Source organism: Mesoplodon mirus (assembly GCF_964341445.2).
Source record: "Mesoplodon mirus genome assembly, chromosome: X".
Taxonomy (NCBI): Eukaryota; Metazoa; Chordata; class Mammalia; order Artiodactyla; family Ziphiidae; genus Mesoplodon; species Mesoplodon mirus.
In genome coordinates this window covers 134574608-134597069 of record NC_138981.1, presented here as the reverse complement: position 1 = coordinate 134597069, position 22462 = coordinate 134574608, and the positions used below count along the sequence as shown (strand labels likewise).

General features: G+C 41.4%; 1 protein-coding gene across 15 annotated transcripts in view; it reads right to left on the bottom strand.

The window, feature by feature from the left end:
- The window catches only part of FMR1 (fragile X messenger ribonucleoprotein 1), a 37542-nt gene extending 28240 nt beyond the window's left edge, over positions 1-9302 (bottom strand). For 6 of the 15 annotated variants that reach the window (XM_082610735.1, XM_082610743.1, XM_082610742.1 and 3 more), the window contains exons 1-2: positions 9015-9300; positions 554-606 (exon numbers count right to left, since the gene is read on the bottom strand). In XM_082610735.1, coding sequence (XP_082466861.1) covers positions 554-606; positions 9015-9065 — 104 coding nt within the window. In that variant the 5' untranslated portion in view covers positions 9066-9300. Of the gene's footprint in view, positions 1-553; positions 607-9014 lie in introns of all 15 variants that reach the window. The other 9 variants (XM_082610744.1, XM_082610747.1, XM_082610737.1 and 6 more) reach the window with 3 other exon arrangements.
- Between the last annotated feature and the right edge of the window lie 13160 nt (positions 9303-22462).

Sequence of the window (22462 nt, the reverse complement as noted above, 5' to 3'; positions counted from 1 at the left end):
TAGCTAATGCTCCTAGTCCTCTAGGTATTTTTATTTACTCATCTAGCAGAAGAAAGCAGAAAAGATCAGTTACTGCTATTAATGATTATAAATATATGAAACAGATAAAAATGTTAATGGGCAAACACAATTATTTCCAATAAAATATACCAGATGACTAAAACCATCAATTTTAGATTTAACATTACAAAACTCACATCGACTTTCCCAGTACCCGTGAATCCATTCATTTTCATCTTTTAACATTTACAAATATTCCTATTCAAACCCTCAGTTACTAATACAGAAGAATCTGGTTTCTTTCTTCACATTCAAGGGGGCTGAGTTGTAAGGATCAAGATTATACAAAAGGGATCTCTGAGGTCATTAGCAGGAACAGTCATTCCATTGGTTTACTACTGAGTTGTTCACGAACTTCCTGGTCAGTAACATGAAGATCCATTCCTGAAAAACACTCAGACTACACTTGAATTTTTTTAAATGAGGAGTAAAAGGAAAAATTAGCATAAAATATTAAAGAACCTAAATATTAAAATTATATCAAGACACTTACTTGTTTTCAAATGCCACTGTTATTGAATCTTCATGAACATCTTTTACAAATGCCTGTAAGAAAAAAAAACACCACAGTTAAACTAACTTCTAAGCTTAAACATCATTTTTGTTTTCAGTTACACTTTACAGAGATACCAAACATTTTATGTTTAACAACACAATGAACCTTCAAGTGAAAGTTTGTCAGTTTGTGAGGATCACTCATTCATGAATCACATCTATATTTAGATACCTACTATGTGCTAGGCCCTAGGAATACTCATTAGTTAAAATAAAACACAAAGAATCGCTCCAGAGTTCAGCATCTCATAGGACAAAGACACACAAGTAAATTGAAAATTACAATGCAAAGCTGAAGGTATACTTCAGGCTAGAAGTACTGGGAACTAAGAAACTTGTTCCAGAGCTATATACCAGTCAGTGTAGATCTGTTGTAACCTATCTTTTTCTCCTTAATACAGTTTTAGGAGAATACAATAGTAAATAACTAAATATAATCTCAAATCTATATATGCACAAGTACACTATGTTCTCTTTAAAAACAATGTGCTGCTAATACCACTAAAAAGTCCAATTACCAGAGTTTAATTAAATTCTCAATCTTGCAGGCACTTGGCAAAAAAAAAAGTAATATAAAGTACAGAGGTTTAAATCTTTTAAATCTGATGACGCAATTGCTAATAATCTGCAGAAGGACATAACAAAAGTAATAGCTAACTAATTATCAGGAATTCTTTAATCAGCATGCTGTCCGTAATTCTATAAAAATAAGTTTTTAATAGGTGCAGGAAAGGAGGTTTTGTTTTTGTTTTGACAATTAGAGGAGTAGGATAAAGCATAAAGAAACCCAAGGGGCTTTATATCTTAATTCATTTTAAAATGGCTTTAGAGATTTAAGCTTCTTACTCCAATGTGTTCTGTACATGTTTCTGTCCTTTCGTGGTTTCTCCCTGTCCACAGGATTATGGTCAAACTCCTCTGCCTGAAAAAGGCCCTTTGTGACCTGGCCCCACTGCTCACCTCTCCAAGCTTCATCTTTCACATCCTTGTAGGCTGTGATCCAGCAGTGCTAAACTACTTGGGCCTCTCTGTACATGCTGCTGGTCCTTCTTTCCTATTGTCCTTCCCCTCTTCACCTAGCTATCTCCTACTGGTCTTTTACATTTCAGTTCAGATGTCAGCTGCTATGGGAAAACCCAGAAGACTAAGTTAAATTCCATCCTCTACATTCTTATAGCATCTTATGAGTATCCTCACTATAAACTCATCCCACTGTAGTCTTTTGCCCATTTTCCTACCAACAGTAAGCTTCCTGAGGGTGGGCGATTTAGGCCTTTTATTTACTGTTGAACTTCAGAGTACCTATTAAGGGTTCAATGAATAGTTATTATCATGGATCATTGCCTAAGGGGTTCCTATCCTAGCCTCGGAGGAAAGGTATGTGTGTGGTGCAGTGGCAGTATGTTGGCCAGGAAAGACAAACAGAAGAGGATGAGGTTCCTGTCCAACTTAGGGAGTGGAGGATGGGGAGGCACAGCAGGCCTAATGGGCAGCAGGAACAAAGGCTTAGACCTGGAGCAACAGCTAAACAGAGACAACAAACTTCTGCATTTTGCTTAAAAGAATAAAGGCAAAGCTATGCTAGAAGACAGTTTCCTTGTAAGATCAAGGTGGACTATAATGGAATCTAGGTGTTCTGTGATACTCAAAATGGCTAAATTATTATTTCTAAATTAAGCATGTACGTGTATCTTTATAGTTGCTGGTTTAAAGTGGGGGGGAAATCCACATTTTCTTCCTATCATTTTGATCTTGCTTATTTTTCCTTAGCCATATTTAAATCACACCCATTCTCTACAGAGTATTTCAAGAACTCTTGTTTAATACTGACCATGATATCTTAGAATATACTAGATTTTATAAGGGCGCATGCCCCCAGTGCTCTCAGGGGTTTGCCTATTACTTCAGCAACAGAAAGGCTTGATTTTGAGTTAAAGTTGGAGGAATTCGACGTTTAGTTTTATAAAGTAAGTCCCACAAATTACAGAGAAAGGAAAAACAGATCCCCCCCACCCCAACTTCTCCCTTGTGTTTACATGATGGCGAATACCAAATTAACAATCTGCTTTTTGAGGGTGGGACTCCTATTAGGAGCTAATCCCTTATTTACCGAAAAATGTCTTTGCTCTGTCTTCATCCTTGTCTAAAATTTTATGTTTGCATGTCTTGGCAGTAACTAGCATTAGTTCTTTACTGTATATTATATGCTGAAAATGTTAAGTCCTTTAGTCAGCTAAGAGAACCTTGTTACAGCTGGGTGAAGAACTGTTCTCACTAAATCAGGTACCTTTCCAATACTATTGCCCTTGTCTAAAACCGTGCTGTTGCTCACCACAGAAGCTGCTGGTCATATGTACATATTTCTATTTAATTAAGTACAATTAAATAAAATTAAAAATCAGTCTCTGAGTCATACTTGCCACATTTCAAGTGCTCAAAAGCCACACAGGGCTCAGTACCTACCGTAGAGGACAGCGCAGGTGAGACCACTTCCATCATCACAGAAAGTTCCATTGGATAGCACTGATTTAAAACATTTACAAATGTTGGGGACTGTTTTCAAATCCAACTTGAAAGCACTCTAAAAGTTAGTCTCATTACTTCATTGCTCTATTTTAATTTTTTTCTATTTGCCAAAAAGTTATTGTACAGTTTAATCACACTTATTCACCACATTTGCGTATTTCTTAAAATTAAACATCCCTTCAAAGGAGGAAGATCTGCAACTGTTGTGACTATTAAAAACCAAAAAACCAAAAAACAAAACAAAAAAAAGCTTCCAAGCTTTCAAAGACACTAAAAGCAATTCCGGATGTAGAGTGTCAAAAATGGTTTGAGTAATCATCACAGCTTACTGCGGCCACCGCCTCGAATTAATGAGGCTTACCTGTATATGGATGTTGGCATGACTGTTCCCAAACCAGTCATTTTTAGCCACTGTTTGCATGTTATGTGAATACAGAAGGCATGGAATACCTTCTTGTTGCTGCTGTAATAAGGGGAATAAAAGAAACTCAGAGGTTGCCTCTGGCTTGCACTCTCGCCAAGGACAAAGGTCTCCTCTGACTCCTGAGGCCTTTTGCTAAAATTCCAACAAAGGTCCCATCTTTCTGTTTCTCATCATACTTTCTCCAATAACCCTCCTTTTCGGCCCTGCCCCTGCCTTACCCCAACACTCATACCCTGGCCACCCCAGAGCTCTATCACCCCACCCACCAACAACTGGTAAAACTATGTTTTGTTGTGCTCTCTACCTATCTACATCAAGCAAAGTTGATGAGAAGATAGGTTCAGGGGATTCCTGAGGGGTTGGTTACCAAAGAAGGCAACTGAATGGGTTTGAATGAATACAAGAAGGGAGCTGCATGGGACTGGATGAGAGCTAGGGCTCTTACAAGGGTCAGTAAACTTAGTGGTTAAGAGTTTTGCTGTGAATGAGAGGTAGGTTCAAAATCTTGGATCTAAGAGATAACAGCTGTGGGACTCTCCAAGAAACGGTCTCTGGGCCTCAGATGCCTTGTCTGTGTAAGTGAGGAATGGACACAGGGGACCTGGACTTGCCTCCTAAAGCTGTTGTGAATAGTGAAATCACACATGTCTAGTGCCTAGCACGATGGCTGGCACATAGTTGGCACTAAATAAATGAGAGGTTAAGCAGAGAGGGGCATATTTTACAAAAGATGCAGAACCATAAACACTCTTGCATCTGAGAAAGGTACACCTCAACAAAAGCACAGTTAAAAAAAGATTTAAAAATTAGGATAGAAAGAGAAAAGGTTGTTTTCTCAAAGATACTAAATACTAAAATGTTATTTAGACTTTCAGAAGAAAAAAAAAAGTGATGAAAATCTTTGGGGTTTGAGAAAGGAGCTAAAAGTGCAGTTAAAGACAGACACAGTGGGACTTCCCTGGTGGGGCAGTGGTTAAGAATCCGCCTGCCAATGCAGGGGACACAGGTTCGATCCCTGGTCCGGGAAGATCCCACATGCCGTGGAGCAACTAAGCCCGTGCGCCACAACTACTGAGCCTGCACTCTAGAGCCCACGAACCACAACTGCTGAGCCCATGCGCCACAACTACTGAAGCCCACACGCCTAGAGCCCGTGCTCCCCAACAAGAGAAGCCACCGCAATGAGAAGCCCACACACAGCAATGAAGAGTAGAGAAAGCCCGTGTGCAGCAACAAAGAACCAACACACCAAAAAGAAAGAAAGAAAGAAAGAAAGAAAGAAAGAAAGAAAGAAAGAAAAAAAAAGACAGACACAGGCTCCTTATCAGGGAGAATAAGCAGAAAATCAAAAAATCATTATGGGATCCCCCACCTGGCAACTGGGCCAAAGAGGCAATCATAAAATCATACTAACCAAAGTGTGTTACGACTAGAGATATCTAAGTCAAACATTACATCACCGGGATTGCTGAAACGAAAAGAAAGTCCGTCCCTATTTGGGTGAAGTCTTACTCTCCCACTACACCTCACACCTTAGACTGTACAGAGAAATTTCAATGTAAGCCCCTGACCACCAATGAACACAACCACTACATTGTCACTGAAGACAGCACATGTAGTGCAATGATAATTCTCATTAGAGAAAACTTAAAAGCATTGCAAAATATCCCTCCTAAGGAAAATGTGTAGGAGATGGACAATAAGGACACATGAAATGTGATAAAATACGATTCAAACCCACGGCTTCACATATAAAGCGAGTTATTGCTTTGCCGCCCTTTCAGTGTGGGAACTAACAATGTATGAGAATGAACAGTGGGAAGGGAAAAGTACAATAAACCTCATCAACAATTCTTCCAACCACAGTGCATGACTACGAATACTCGCCTTCACTTGGGCATTTAGCACAGATTCTGAGAAAAATGCATCCTTTCTGGTTCACCTTGATGCAAAGACAACACACAGATATAGAGAGAATACTGTTAAGTGAGTTATTAATTTTCTTGTGTGTATGTATTCTAACTTTTGAATGCTTCAGTTCTTATGTGTTCCCAATGTAACAAGAGCAAACTTCATAGGAGCATTAAAGATTTCTAACTTTATCTTTCATTAATAGGCATTCATAGGAAGAATTACAGTGTAATGTGTCAAGGTGCAAGAGTTAATAAAAAGGAAGCTAATACATAAGCTGAATATTTTGTGATGTCTTTGTATCAATGGCAAAAATATGGTAACATCCTTGCAACCGTACTTACAAAATAAGGCTAAGGCATTCTTACAGTAACAAATACAAAGTTACAATGAAATTTACAAAAATGGCCGGGAAATCAAATCCAATTCATTTCTTTAAGCTAAATTTCATCACTTCAGGAAGTCAGATTACCTGATCTCAAAGCCCAGATCTGACCCTTACTAGCTCTGACACTAGTAATAACTTACTCACCTCATCTCTCTGTACATCTAAGTCCTCATCTATAAAATGGGAATAACAATGGTAACTCAGGGTCGTGGGAGGTGATTAAACAAATTAAGAGAGGTAAAGCACCTAGAACCCTGCCTGGCACCTCAAGAGCTCTCAGCACCTGTTAACAGTTAAAATCATGATTGTAGTCATCTCAGGAAGCACATTCCCATAGTGGGCAGGAATCAGAAAGCCAATTATTATACCACTGAATTTTACATTTAGTTAATAATTTGGAGGTTTTCAGAGTGTGTGAGTATGAAGTTGGAAAGTGCTCAACTCAAAAGGGGAGTACTGATGCTTCCATAAAGATACTAAACACTAAAAAGGTTATTTAGCCTGGGAAGAAAAAAACATGTGGTTGACCTGAACAATTTACTTCCTTGAAGTACAGAAGACTTCAGAGTAAATGTGAAGAAAATTTTCATTACATGACTTTTTCTAAGTCAAAGAAATACCTAAGCACAAAAGTAGTGGCTCTGACAGTTACTAAATCCAACTTTCGAGTTTTTAAGAATAAACACCAGAGGGAAAAATAGAAATGAGCTGTTACAACCTTAGGGTTTAGGTTTCATGGTTCTGGTAATTCTGAATCCTAAGTTTGAGTTAATTTTTTAGAGGGGAAAACCCAACTGTTCCCAGCATATACTCTACCCAGTTTATACTGCAAATTTGGACCATGTGCTCAGAAGATGGAGAACTGTACCTTACAATATGGTGGTTCTGTTAGGCAAATCAAAGTCTGAATTCAATTATACTGAAGCTGTTTGAGTTGTTTAGTTCTTTAAGCCTTTTCAATCAATCTGATGAACCCAGGTTCCCAATTTTTTCATAAATGTAACATTTCTCCATAATAGTTCATTTTTTATTCATCTTTATTTCCCATCTTTTCTGCCCATCCCACTGGACAAGTAACTCAGTTTACTTCTGCTTTGCTTTTATAACTCACATCAATATTGAGCCTTATAAGAATTTAAACCTTTTTCATTATAGAAACTATTTTTTCTACCAATACGGACCATTTGAGGTTTTCTTAAAAACAAAACCTTAACTAAATAAACATAACAGCAATTTCTCTGCACACGTTTGTTCATGTTTAATATTTCCCCTCAAGGAACTAAGGGACAACCCATTCCTTTTATTCACCTTCAAATTAAGCAACCTCGTTAAAAAACAAAAATGGGGGGGGGGATTAAGAGCAGAGATAGAGGGCCTTTCTTATATTCCAATCAGTTTGCAAGCAAAATCACAGAAGCAAATCACAGGTTGCTCAAACAGAACAATACATCCTTCAAGACCACGATGTACTGCTTGCCCTCTGTAGCAAGCAAACTCCACTAAAAGACAGTAAGAGTGGCATCTAATCTAAGCTAATATCACAGATCTATTAGAACACCGCTCAACCATTAGCCCCTGCTCATATTTATTACAGTTAGTGCCCCAAATCTAGTGAGCAAAACTACCAATCTGGGAAGCAGAACGATTCTAAACAAACTAACCAGCAGAATTATGGATCACTGAAAAATATGAAACCAGAATTTTGACTGCATCATTTTGCTAAAAGTATGGAACAGTTTACATACTTTACTCACTCATTAAATATATTGATCTCCAAAATCTCCATAAAATTGGTAAACACATATATAGTTAAGTCAATGTTTATTTCCCTATATACCTCGTTTGAAACGTTTATGTAATCCTATATAGATTTAAGAATTGCATTTGGACAATGGCAATATTTAATTCCCATGCTTCCTTCTATATGCACCTTCTGTTGCCAAGATACTGCAGTAAGGTGGGACATTACTCACAGAAGTTATATAGAGACATTCAAGAGGAAATGAGAACTTATAGACTGCTAGATCTACAGCAAGTATGGACCAAGAGACGCACTACCGACATAGGAAAATATGTTTAAGCCTCCTTTTGAAAATGTAAGATATTAGTAAGATCTGCAATGGTGTAACTTAAAAAACGAAAAGCCCGCAGCAAAACCATGCATGCCTATTTAAAACCTCAACAATACAGTTCACTGCAACATTACACAGAGGAGATAGTCAAGCCCTTGGAGCACAGAACAATTATTTCCACTCACTTAAAAAAATTCCCCAATAATGATACACTTAGTTAATTTCCTGAAGTTTCATGGCATGTATCCAGGCCTTTGGAGGGTTAATTTTTTTTCTTAAGTAGCAGAGTTGCCAATGTTTTTAGACGCTGAAGCATCTGTATTCCTGAATTTGCCCACATTTATAACAAGGGAGGAGGGGCCACGAATATTCAAGATTACCAACTTCTTTAAACCATTACTTGGATATGTCTGGGTCTTCCTGAAACTTTTGAATCTAAAATCCACAAAGAAAGGTCACTAATAATCAGTTGCCATTGTGATTTGGTACCGACTACAGCTTCTTACTACTCTTTCTTCACACCGCTCGCCCAGAACAGTGGAGCTCTCCGAAGTCCCAATGCTGGACAGGAAAAGAGAAGCCAAAGGAGATGGCAAACCCTCTTTGCAAGGCAGGAGGCGGCTTGACGGAAGCGCCCCCCGCTCCTCGGCAACTACCCACACGTCAGGCCCGGATCCCACTGGGAGAGGATATTTAAGAAAACAGAAATAAACCGTCACCGTCACTTCGCGCGGATACCGGCCCTTCCCGCCCGGATCTCCTACCTGCCGTCGGCCCTCGCCCATCCCCAGCTCTCCCTGCCGGGGCTCGGCCCCCGAAAGGGCACCCTCTTTTCCTTGCCCGCTTCTCATTCCGACAGGCGCCGGGGCCTCATACAGGAGAGGCAGCGGGGCTCAAGGGGCTTCCTACAGGCCCGAAGTCCGATCCTTCCCTCCCTCCCAAACAACATCCCGCCGAGCGCGCCCTGGCCCCGGGCGCGGCGTTCGGGAAGAGGGCCCCAGGCCTGCCTCCGGCCGAGGCTAAGAAGAAAAGGGAGGGAAAGAAGGGCGAAGATGGGGCCTGCCCTGGAGTCAAGTACCTTGTAGAAAGCGCCATTGGAGCCCCGCACTTCCACCACCAGCTCCTCCATCTTCTCGTCCGCCCTGCTCGCTCCGGGAGCCCGCCCCTGAGAGGTGGGCTGCGGGCGATCGAGGCCCAGCCGCCGCTGCCGCCGCGCTGCTGCACGCCCCCCGGCAGCGGCGCCGCAGTCACCGCCGCCGCCTGCGCTCGCCGTCGGCTCAACGCCCGCTCTGAGGCGGCCTCTCACCGGAAGTGAAACCGAAACGGAGCGGAGCGCCTGACTGAGGCCGAACGCTCCGGCCGCTCCGCGTGTAAACAGTGAAACCGCGTCACGTGACCGACGCCGCCTCTTCCCCCACAGGTTCGGCCCCTCGGCCCCGCCCTCCTTCCCCTCGCGGGCCCAGGAGCGCGCGCCTGCGCGCTGCTGGGAACGGACCGGGGGGCCGGGCCCGACGTAAGGCGCGCGGGCTCGGCGTGCGCGGGCTCGGCGGCGGGCGGGAAGGCGGGAAGGGCGGAGACGGGTCTCACCGCTTCGCTTCGCCTGGCGAGGACCAGAGCGCCCATTCCTTTAGCGGGGGCGAGCCGAGGCGTGGGAAAGGGCCTCCGGTAGCAAACTAGTGTGTTCACTTATCCAGGTCCGGGCTGGCTTGGGTTGGAGGTGTTTTGTTTTTTGTTTTTTTTAAAGTGGGGCAGAGCCTAATTGAGCTGGAGGTGGAGTGGGGGACAAGAATGAAGGTGAAGAATTAGATTGAAGAAGACTTTGAACTAGTGACAGTGGCAACCGCGGTGACTCAGCCTTGTGTGACCCTTAGAGGCTGAAGGTGAGAGTAACGCCCTCCCTTCCCCAAGAGATTTTGGGCCGTCCTGTGGATGCATTCTGTGTCCTCGGAGGGGCAGTGGAGTGTGTCAGGACCTCTGGAAGTGGTAGTCTTTCCACAGACCCAGCACTGACCCACATACTTCCCTTCCCTCGATTCAGTTTCATACTTTTACTTGACATACGTAAAAAAGAAAATGTGTTAAACACTTGTTAATTTCTTTACAGTTTATTTTCCTACTATTTCACGCCTACTGTATGCCCACTGTGCACCAGAGGCGACCTGTCTACAAGGGCCTGTGCACCTGTTTTCTTGCAGCTCTTTCCCTTTACCCTCCATAGTACAGCAAACCCCAGTTCTTTCTCATTCCTGCTTCTGCATCCTGCTTGTATCCACCTTGACCTAGGTTTCCTTTGGAAGGCTTGTATTCAACTGAGAAGTTTATTGAGCCCCTACCATATGCCGGACACCGTGCTGAGTGCTAGTGAGACATTGGTCAGAGCTGGGAAATGACTCCAGCTGGAATGTGACCAGTGAGAGTTAACTGGCAGCACTGAGTCGGTGGAGGCGGGTTGAACCGCCCCAGGCAGGTGCCCCAGAATGCGAGGCATGCTTGGGCCTCCAGTTCCCTTCCCACCCCACTCCTAGCCAGAGCAGCAGCATTGCTGCTGGTGGAACTCCAGCATGAAAGCCTCAGATCAAGGGCCACATTCCTTGAGGCCATGGTAAACAGGGATGATCTACTGAACTAGGGTTTCTGGAGTAGTCACAAGATGCAAAGATTCCAATGAGGCTGAAGGAGAATCTCACCAGTTGGCTGCATGGAAGCAGAGCAGAGCATGAGCTTTAACCCCAATGTAGTAAAGGGGGACAGATTGATTAGAATGGTTATACCTTCCATGTGTAGGGTGTTGTTCAAATATTCAAATATTACCAGCTCTTCATAACCACTACAAGCTGCACTAAACCTGGTGGTGTTCCCTGAACCGCTGATGCACTTTCATGCCTTCATGTCTCCCCATGCTTCTCGGCCCCCTGAAATATTCTTCTCGTTAGGGTTACTGGCTGGATTCCCATTAGCTTGTTATTTGTATCTCAGGTGCAGAGAGTTAACTTTGCTTCTCAATTCTCAGCACATTGTCATCCTCTGTCCCTGCAAGGCCCCTCTCTTATTTATATTATTTTACATTGTTTAAATTATTTGTCCTCGTCTTTCTCAATACCCGCTCTCATTCTTCTTCTAGACACAAGCTGCAATATGTTTGATATAGATCCTTGATCATTTAAGACATGCGGTGTTTTGTGTATGCCTTTTACATTTACAAAGACGGTACTGGACTGTAAATCTCTATTTCCCACTGTTTTCACTCAACACTGCGTTCTTGAGCTATATCCACATCGCTGTGATTTCCCTAGTGATGGGCGTCTAGGTTACTGCCAACTCCCTGATGTCACACTGTGGTGAAAATCCTTGTGAATGTCTTTACAAACCTTTGCAAGAATTTCTTTTGTGCTCTTAAAGAACTTTGTACACACCTCCTGCTTCCTCACCATGCTGCTTGGCATATAGCAGGGACTCGGTAAATGTTGAATACCTCACCCATGAGGCTTAATGTGCTAGCATCACTTATTTATATTTCTGTTTTCCTCGTTGGACTGTTAGTTCCTTACGGGCAGGGAAGACGTCTTATTTATCTTTGTGTCCCTGGCACATTCAAAGTGGTTGATTTTAGGAAATGTTGGATGAATGAATGCATGCCTATCCTCACTACCTGTATGTACTATGATTTAGTCTTGCCCACTTAACTCTGAGTCTCAGCTCAGCTGAATTCAGACACAGGCCCAGCCCCGCTCATGAGCTTGTTCCTCCCATATTCTTCTCTCTCTCTCTCACTGGCAGCCCCTTCTTCAGGGTGGTTGCTCAGGCCTAAAACTGGGTCATTTTGACCTTCTCTTTCTCTCACACATTTGTTGAATCCATCAACAAATCCTTTCAGAGTCCACAATCTGTTTCTCACCACTTGTGCTGCTGAAACCATGGTCCAAGTCCCTATCCTCTTTTACCTGGATTATTGTAACAATTTCACTGGTTTCCCTGCAGCCACTCTTATCCTCTGTCTATTCTCAACACAGAGACAGACCCTATTCAGGTGTCAATCAAGTCACTCTGCTATTCAAAACCTTCCAATTGTACCCTAAATGCCTCAGGGTAAAGGCCAAAGTCCTTATTAATTCTGGCCTCAGTGCCCTTCACCCACTGGCCTCTGTTATCTCCTTGATCTCACCTTCTACCTCCTCCCTTCACTCCTTTCCAGCCATACTGGCTTCTTTGCTATTTCTTGAAAACATCAGGTAAGTTCTGTCTGTCTCATCACTAGAATATAAGCTCAGTGAGAACAGAGATTTTTGTTTCTTTTATTCACTGCTTGTCCCCAGTGCCTACCACAGTGTTTGGAACATAGCAGGTGCCTACTGATTTATGAAATGAATGAATAAATGAATGAATATGTGTTGAGGATGCAGCTTGGGTCAAATCTGTTCCCGTGCTTGTATTTATCCAATTGGAATGATGCTTCAGCACCTCTAGACTTGCCTTGGCCCCTAGCTTCCATTAAATTGTTGCCTGTTGTCTTTGCATTGATTTATTCTGTGTTATTTCCTGCTCCTTCGAAATTTGAGCCCTTTGAATCTTTTTCATGCCTCAATCCCAGCTAAAATGCCCTTTGCCCTTTCCAACTCTAGAAATCCTATGGACCCGCTTGGAGCCAGCTAAAGCCTCACTTCTTTCATGACACATTCTCTGACAATCTCACTTCACTTTGACGTCTCCTTTGAACTAGATATTAGAAAAATAATTAAATAATAGTCTTTACGTTTTAGAACAGTTTTAGATTTACAGGAATATCAAGGAGATAGTAGAGAGTTCGCATATCAGTTCCCTGGTATCTCCCTCCCAGTTTCCTCTATTGTTCACATCTTGCATTACTGTGGTTTATTTGCTATCACTGATGAGCCAAATTGATATATTTTATTAGCCAAAGTCCGTACATTAGTTTACATTAAGGTTGACTCTTTGTGTTGTATAGTGTATGGGTTTTGACAAATGCATAATGTCATGCACCCCCCATTATAGTATCATATAGACTAGTTCCCCCACCCTAAAAATTCCCTGGGCTCCACCTATTTATTCATCAGCTCGACCCCCTAACCCTAGGCAACCACTGATCTTTTTACTGCCTCCATAGATTTGCCTTTTCCAGAATGTCATAGAGTTGGATTCATCCAGTATGGGGCCTTTTCACATTGGTTTCTTTCACTTAGCGATAGCATTTAAGGTTCCTCCATGTCTTTTCATGGTTTGATAGCTCATTTCTCATTAGGGAAGAATAATATTCTATTGTCTGGATGTATCACAGCTTATTTATCCATTCGCCTACGGAAAGACATCTTGATTGCTTCCAAGTTTTGGCGATTATGAATAGAGCTGCTATAAGCATCCATGTGCAGGTTTTTGTATGGACGTAAGTGTTCACCTCATATGGGTAAATACCTAGGAGTGTGATTGCTGGATCCCATGGTAAGAGTATGTTTAGTTTTCTAAGAAACCGCCAAACTGTCTTCCACAGTGGCTGGACCATTTTGCACTCCCACCAGTGATGAATGAGAGCTCCTGTTGCTCCACAGCCTCGCCCAACCCAACCCAACATTTGGTGCTGTCAGTGTTCTGGATGTTGGCCATCCTAACAGGTGTGCAGTGGAATCTCACTGCTGTTTTAGTTCACAATTCCCTAATGACTTAAGATGCTGAGCATCTTTTCATATGCTTATTGCCATCTGTATATTCTTTGAGAAGGTCTCTGTTCAGATCTTTTGCCCATTTTAAAATTGGGTTGTTTCCTTATTGGTGAGTATTAATAGTCCTTTGTATATTTTGGATACCAGCTCTTTATCAGATTGTGTTTTGCAAATATTTTCTCCCAGTCTGTGGCTTGTCTTTTCATTCGCCTAACAGTCTTTCACAGAGTAGAGGTTTTTAATTAAAAAGTCCGACTTAATCAATTTTTTTCTTTCATGGATCATGCTTTTGGTATTGTACCCCAAAAGTCATCACCAAACCTAAGTTCACCTAGATCTTCTCCCTTGTCACCTTCTAGAAGTTTATAGTTTTGTGTTTTACATTTACGTCTGTGATCCATTTTGAGTTAATTTTTGTGAAATGTATAAGGTCTGTGTCTAGACTTATTTATTTTATTTTTATATGCATAAAATAAAATGCATATGGATGTCTAATCATTCTTAGATCTTCTTTGATTTCTGTCTTCAAGGTTTTGTAGTGTTCCTCATATAGATACTGTACATATTTTGTAAGATTTATGCCTAAGTATCTCATTTTTTTGGTGCTCCTGTAAGTGGTGTTGTATTTTTAATTTCAAATTCCAATTGTTCATTGCTGGTATATAAATCTCTCTCTAACCACTGCTTTTGCTGTATCCCATAAATTTTGATAAATTGTATTTTTTTAATTTAGTTCAAAATATTTCAAAATTTCTCTTGAAACTTCTCCTTTTACCCATGTGTTATTTAGAGGTGTGTTGTTTAATCTCCAAATATTTGGGGATTTCACAATTATCTTTCTGTTGTTGATTTCTAGTTTAGTTCCATTGTGGTCTGAGAGAAGACACTGTATGATTTCTACTATTTCAAATTTGTTATGGTATGTTTTATGGACCATTCTTGGTGAATGTTCCATGTGAACTTGAGAAGAATGTGTATCCTACTGTTGGCTGAAATAGTCTATAGCTGTCAAGTAGATCAAGTAGATTGATGGATCTGTTCAGTTCAACTATATCCTTACTGATTTTCTGCCTGCTCGATCTATCAGTTACTGACAGAAGGGTGTTGAAATCTCCAAATATAACAATGGATCTATTTCTCCTTGTAGATCTGTCAGCTTTTGCCTCACATATGTTGACACTCTTGTTGGCTGCGTATACATTAAGAAATTTTATGTCTTCTTGGAGAATTGACTTCTTTATCATTATGTAATGCTCTTCTTTATCTCTGATAATGTTCCATGCTCTGAAGCCTGCTTTATCTGAAATTAACATAGATAATCCAGCTTTCCTTTGATTCATGTTAGCATGGTATATATCTCTTCACCCCTTTACTTTTAATCTAGTTGTGTCTTTTATTTATTTATTTATGGCTGTGTTGGGTGTTAGTTGCAGCACACGGGATCTTTTCATTGTGGTGCATGGGCTCTTTGTTGCAATGCACGGGCTTCTCTCTAGTTGTGGTGCGTGGGCTCCAGAGCACATGGGCTCAGTAGTTGTGGCTCATGGGCTCTCTAGTTGTGGCATGCAGGCTCAGTAGTTGTGGCACATGGGCTTAGTTGCCCCGTGGCATGTGGGATCTTAGTTCCCCTACCAGGGCTCGAACCCTTGTCCCCTGCATTGGAAGGCAGATTCTTAACCTCTGGACCACCAGGCAAGTCCCCTTAGCTGTGTCATTATATTTAAAGTGAGGTTTTTTTAAACAATGTATAGTTGCATCTTCATTTTAAATCCACTTTGTCATTCTCCATCTTTTAATTCATGTATTTAGAGCATTCACATTTAAAGTGATTATTCATATAGTTGTTTTAATATACCATTTTGTAACTCTTCTATTCATTGCACTTGTTCTTTTTTAATCTTCCTCTCTTTTTCTGTCTTCTCTGACTTTAATTGAGCAATTTATATGATTGTATGTTTTCTCCTCTCTTAGGATATCAGTTTACTTCTTTTAAAAAATTTTAGTGGTTTCCCTAGAATTTGCAATATATATTTACAGCTAATTTAAGTTTATTTTCAAATAACACTATACTGCTTTATGTGTAGTGCAGGTACCTTATTAAAGAGTGTTCCCATTCACTTCTGTCTCTCCTACCATTTAATTTCGCTTATCCATGTACCATAATCACCAATGCATTGTTGCTATTAGTGATTTGAAAAGATAGGTCTATTAGATCAATTAAGATTAAGAGAAAATAAAAGTTTATTTTATCTTCATTTATCGCTTCCCAAAACCCTTCCTTTTCTTAATGGAGATTTGAGTTTCTGACCTGTGTAATTTTCCTTCTGTCTGAAGAACTTTTAACTACTTTTTAAAACATTTCTCTCAGTCTTAGGCTGAAAAGGTCTTTATTTCTTCATCACCTTTGAAGGATAATTTCACTGGATACAGGATACTAGTTTTTCCCCCCTCTTTCAACACTAAATATTTTGCTTCATTCTTCTTGCTTGCTGGGTTCCTCATGAGTCCCTGGGCTATGATCTTCAGAAGCACTTCTTAGCTTTTTTTTTTCTCCCTTTAGGTGACACAGAAAGGTTAGAGGGGACTACACTGGCTCATAGCTCCTCCCCCAGGTTAGGAAGGGCTCTGGTAAGGTAATTTCCCTTGGAGAGCAGGCCTTTGTTATGGAGAACACTGGGTGTATTTCAAAATGGTTATGCTTTCCATCCTCCTGCACACAACAGGGAATTTTTCTCTGAACTTCACTCTGAGAACCTGGAGGGGGGGTGGTACCTGGAGGCAAAACCCATGAAAATGTAGGCCTTCCCCCAAGATTCGTCCCCCAGGAGTTTTCAACTCTTCAGCTAGTCTACACTCAGCCTCAAGCAATTCATCAAAACCAGCATTTAAGTATTCCCACCAATAATTGGCTCCAGTGGCTTCTGCCTCAGGTAATTAGATCTCTGTTGTGATTATCTATATTCACCTCTCTCCACATTTGGGGCTGGCAGTTTGCCCTGTGACCTCCATTCTCTGGGTCTAAGAAAAGTCATTGCTTTTCTGTTGGCTTAATGTTTTTCTGGTTGTAAGGTTGGGAGTGATAACTTCTAAGCTCTCTACACTTCAGAGCTTGATGTTAAACGTTTGGGTTGGAATTTCTCTTGTAGCTTGGGGTTCAGTGTCAGGACTCGTGTTCATAGCTGAAACATCACCAATAAGCCTGCACAAGTGGAAGTACTAATGCTCAAGGTCAGTTCAAGTATCTACTTCATTATGAGATAATCACATTATTTTCTCTTTATCCTTTAAGAACAATAAGCATGCGATCTGTGGCAGACACTGGGCTGGTTAACTCTACCTCCATTCCCAGCCTCATTCTCCCCTGCCTGCCTTTACCCTAGAGGCTGGAAAACCTAAATATGCACGTTTCCAGCCCCCCTGCAGCTAGAGTGGCCACATGACATATTTCTTTGCAAATAAGATGTAAACATACATTTTTGGGAAGTTCCTGGGGAAGCTTTTGCTTTTTTGAGAAAGGGGGACAAATTTGGCTGATGTTGCCTCCTCCTCTGTAATGCCTGCCTTGATTGTGGATGTGATGCCTAGGGAAACCTAGGGAAACCATGGGGGGCTAGCCAAGAGAATCACAGTAGTGTCAGTGAACCACTGCCAGCAGCCACCTACCACCAGACTTCTTGTGTGAGAAAAAGAAACCTCTATTTGATTAAGCTTTCCTAAGGTGGCTTTTCTATCACCTGCAGCCATATGCACTTCTAACTGATGGAGCACCTAACCTATATGGAATCTGAGGTACAAAACCAAGAAATCAGTCTAATAGGTAACCGCTAGGAAAAGCAGGAGTAAGTTTGGCTTCAGTGAAAGAGTGATGCTGACACCTACTCTGTTCAAAGAATGAAAGGAAGGATTAGTCTTAATGTTGAAATACTGAGGACTAGAGCTTTTCTGATTGCCATTTGTCATATACATACGTTACATGAGATGTGGGGGGAAGGTTGATTCTGTGTGAGTTCAGTGCCAGTGACCAGTAGCAGGAGAAGAAGGCAATCTTCATGGAGGGGGGGCGTTGTAGCAGTGTCCCAGTGCTGCACACAGGGAACCAATCAAAGGACAGATTGCTCAAGTTTTCTGAATTCCAAAGAAGAGGCTCTTTGTTAGCCAGTCTTCTTGGGCAAGTTACTTGATCTCTGTTCAGGTTCCTTTTGTAAAATGGGAATAATAAATAGAATGCAGCTCATTGGGGCATTGTGAGCGTCAAATGAGATAATCTGTGTAAAGAGCTTAACCAGTGTCGACAGACAATGTGTTGTATCAACGATGTTAAGACTGGATGGTGGGTCTCTGCGTGCTTTTGCCTTCGCCAGCCACAGACTCACAAACTCCGCCTCGCTCTGCAGGGCAGCATACACGACTGGCTTATCCTCCTGACATCAACAGAGCACTCCAAGAAGGGCTTTTAATACCAGGGCAGAGAAATGTTTCTAAGCTACAGTGGACCTTGGTTTGATCATTCATTTGGGCTCGATGAGCTGCCAAAGTCAAGTGAACTTTCACCTGAAAGGCAGTAAGCAAAGTCCTTCAGAAGTGTGAATTTGCTTAGTAAGAGTCGTGTTTAGAGTCCTGCCGGGAACTGACTAAGTTTGGAGGTTCGTATGTCCTTTTTGAGATGTGGAAGATTGTCTATCTCAAATCTCCTGGCATTTTTCTCATTCTCTTGATTTCTCAGAGATGATTTAAAGTGGTGACTGAGGGTCACTGTCTACTGCAGTACTGGGTCAGTGCGTGTTGCAAGCGTGGCTTTATCAGTATGATTACATTAGATTACATATCACCTAAACCTGACAAATATTGACCTAATTAAAAGGTTTTATTTTTAGTTTATTTATTATCACGTGTAATAAAAAGTCTGGACACAGGCCGTGTGGAACTGATACAGAAGCTCTTTCTGCTTCCCCCTTTACTGTCCTTGATGTCCCCATGCTTGCAAGTTGACTGCGCCTCCTCCAGGCCTTGAAATCACATTTTATGCAGGGAAAAGAGAGAAGAATAGAGGGCACGAGGCATATGCCAGCTGCTCGTTTTTTTCCTTTTTTTAAAAAATAAGAAAAATAATAGCTTTCTCAGAAGCCCCATCTAGTACACTTCTGCTTACATCTCATTGGCCAGCATGATGTTGCCTGGCCACACAGAGCTGCAAGGAAGCCTGAAGCTTGCCATTTTTTAGCCAGACACATTGCTGCGGTAAACAAAGCTGGGTTTCTTTTGGAAGAGGAAGATGTGAGTGGTGTTGGGTATGTAGCTAGCAGTGAGTGCCGCACTTGGCGTCCACAGTGTTGACGGTGGAACAGTAATAGCTGGAGAAACCCTGGCTCACAGTTGCAAACTAGTCAACCAAGCAGAGGGTGTGTGTAAAGTGTAGAGATTTTTGTTCCTGGCCTCCATAAAAAGGTTGCCTGTTTTGAAGGAGTAGAGGAAAGCCCAACCTCAGAAATATAATCTGTGATTTGTTATATTATAAAGCAACACTCTAGAGCTTTCTTGCTCCTTTCTGTTTGACAAACCTGCCTTTTCAGAATTAATGGGAAGAAATATTTTCCATAACCTTTAGTATCTAGGCAGAGCAGGGCTCAGACTCTTCGTAGAACTGACATGAAAATATTTCAACCATTTAAAAATTAAAGGGACAAGGAAAGACTGAGGGATGTTAACAGACAAAAGGAGATTAAAAAGACAAGATAACAAAATGCCATGTGGTATTCTGGATTGGCTCCTGGGAGAGAAAAAGGGAGGTAGAGTGGGAAAACTAGTGGAATCTGAATAAAGTTTGTAGTTTAGTTAATAGTAACGTGCAGAAGTTGGTTTGTTACTTGTGGCAAATGTAACAAGGTACTGTGACACCCTAGGGGAACTTGGCACCCTAGGGTATATGAGAACTCTGTATTAGCTTGGTAACTCTTCTGTGAATTGAAAATTATCCCCACATTAAAAACTCATTGAAAAATTAAGGGAATGTTGGAGGAAAAAATTGTTACATGGCAAACAAAGTATTTACATTTCATTAGTTGCAGCAGTAATTATTCAATGAGTGGGATCCAGATGCACTAGTATGAGTCTAAGGTATTTTCACAGCTGGAATTGAGGCATGTCCAGAAAACTGATGGGGGGAAGGCCCACCGTTAGTCTGTTTTTCCTGAGAGATGCGAAGCCTATTAGGAAAAACTTAAGAGTTGGAGTAGAGAGATCAAGCAAATGTGGTCCAAGGACTGAGGCCACCATGGGACAGGACTGATTCTTAGTGCGGTATTAGTAATTCAGATTGTTTCCTGGCTCTAGCACCCTGGGCATCATGCCAGAATTCTAGATATAAGAGAAGCAGTAAAAGAGCTCATAAAGCTGGGCTACTGAGGATGAAAGCTGTCAACTGCATTGAGCCCAAGATTTTTTCAAGCGATGGACAGAACACTGGCTGTTTTAGCAGTGATGGGAGTCACATCTTCAGTTCACTTGTCACAGGACCTTTAGCAATGGGCCCGAGCATCACTGGCCTAATGGGAGGGCAGAGATATTAGCAGTAATGTTTCCAGTTGGCAGTGGTAGCATAGTTTTAGTGATAGGAGATATAAGTACAGGAGAAGGAAATACGGAATGCCTCAGGAGCCAAGAAGGCTAGTTCTAAGAGAACACAGGAGGCACAGCCAGGGTACTCACCGGAAGTATTTTTGAGAAGCTGAAGAGGCCACCATTTTCTCATAATTGTACAGGAGCATGGTCAGAGAAATGCTAATATGCAACTGCCATTGTGATTCTCTTTTTACACCTAGGTTGGTGTGACCTGAGAATCACAGTTTATACAAGAATGCATTTTGTAAGGCCTTACTGTAGAACTGATTGCTATTTGTTGGGTTCTTTTAGTACATGAAATCTGATTTATGGATGCTGACCAAAATACAATATGATAAAAAAGGAAATGAAAATCAGTTTGGCTTGAAAGATGTGTATTTGAAAATGCTACTTTCTTCAAGTAAATGGTGATCTGTCTTGTAAGAAAGAAAATAACAAGCTACATTTTAAGCACACTATTATTATTCGTGGAAACTGACCAATTAATTATTCAGGAGAAATTAATTCTTCAGCACTAGGGTTTGGGGCTGGTGTAAATCTGATCACTGACCGGACTTGTGATAAAACTATGTGAAGAGCACCAAAAATGTTACAAATCTTGTAGTTTTTAAAATCAGAGGCTTCTTTACCATAATGAATTTCTGAATATGTTTGCACTAAACCTAGCAGAAAATTGGGCAGAGTTTTCAAATTGAAAGTCAATTTATAGCTTGAAATAACACATTCCCTAATATTAGTGGAGTTACAAAGTCCTGGGAGTGGAGAGGGAGACTTTGGAATATAGGTCCCAATTCCAATCTCTCTACTTCTCTCTTTTTTCTTTTAATTTAATTTTTATTTTATATTGGAGTATAGTTGATTTACAATGTTATGTTAGTTTCAGGGGTACGGCAAAGTGATTCAGTTATACATATACATATATCCATTCTTTTTCAGTTTCTTTCCCCATGTAGGTTATTACAGTGTTTTTAGAGCTCCCTGTGCTATGTAGTAGGTCCTTGTTGATTATCTATTTTATATATTGTAGTGTGTATCTGCTAGTCCCAAACTCCTAATTTATCCCTCCCCCCACCTTTCCCCTTTGGTAATCATAAGTTTGTCTTCTAAGTCTGTGTGTCTGTTTCTGTTTTGTAAATAAGTTCATTTGTATCATTTTTTTAGACTCCACATATAAGTGATATCATATGATATTTGTCTTTGTCTGACTTACTTCACTTAAAATGATAATCCCTAGGTCCACTCATGTTGCTGCAAATGGAATTACTTCATTCTTTTTAATGGCTGAGTAATATTCCATTGTATATGTGTACCCCATCTTCTTTATCCATTCCTCTTCCGTGGACATTTAGGTTGCTTCCATGTCTTGCCTATTGTAAATAGTGCTGCAGTGAACATTGGGGTGCATGCATCTTTTCGAATTATGGTTTTCTCCAGATATATGCCCAGGAGTGAGATTGCTGGATCATATGTCTCTCTACTTCTCTTGAGGTAAACATATGCTGAGACCACCAGCTCTTGGGTGCAAGTGAAGATTTCGGCTCTGTGGGAGCTCCAGTGGAGAGAACTGGTATAGGACTTTCTCCTCCATGGGCTGCAGAAATGCCTAGAGACCAGCGTCCAGGAGCCGTGGGCTGAGGGGGAGGATGCTGTGCATCCTGGGAGAAGCTTGGTGGTCAGAACCAAAGGCAGAAATCTCCAGTGGCTGCTTGCGGGGCACTGGCAATCTATCTGCTTCCGAATTCTTGACCTGGGAGGCTGCGTCTTTCTCACCTGCCTCCACCCGGAGGACTGCTTCAATTTAAGGCTCTCTAGAATCTAGAACTGAGCCCCAGAGAGGGGACAACAACAATAAAATAACTACCAGCCCAGGGGCGTAGCAGCCAGAGAGGAAGATCCATCAGGACACATCCCAGTAAAAGACCTGCTGGAGGAAACAGGACAACTTGAATAGAAAATAGCAAGAGCATTTGAGGAGATTCAAGAGCAGAACATAGGAGAAGTCTGAAGCTATACAAGTTGATTTCCCAACTAAACAGTACAGTCAGTGAATTAAAGGAGAGAACAGTCCCTGTTGAGATCCAAATCTGTGGCCTGGAACATCAACTCAAAACACACAAAAATAGAGAGAGATGGAAATCGTGAGAGAAAAGAAAGACACATTTGGAGGACAGATACAGGAGTTTAATTTAATTAATTAATTAATTTATTTATTTATGTTTGGCTGTGTTGGGTCTTC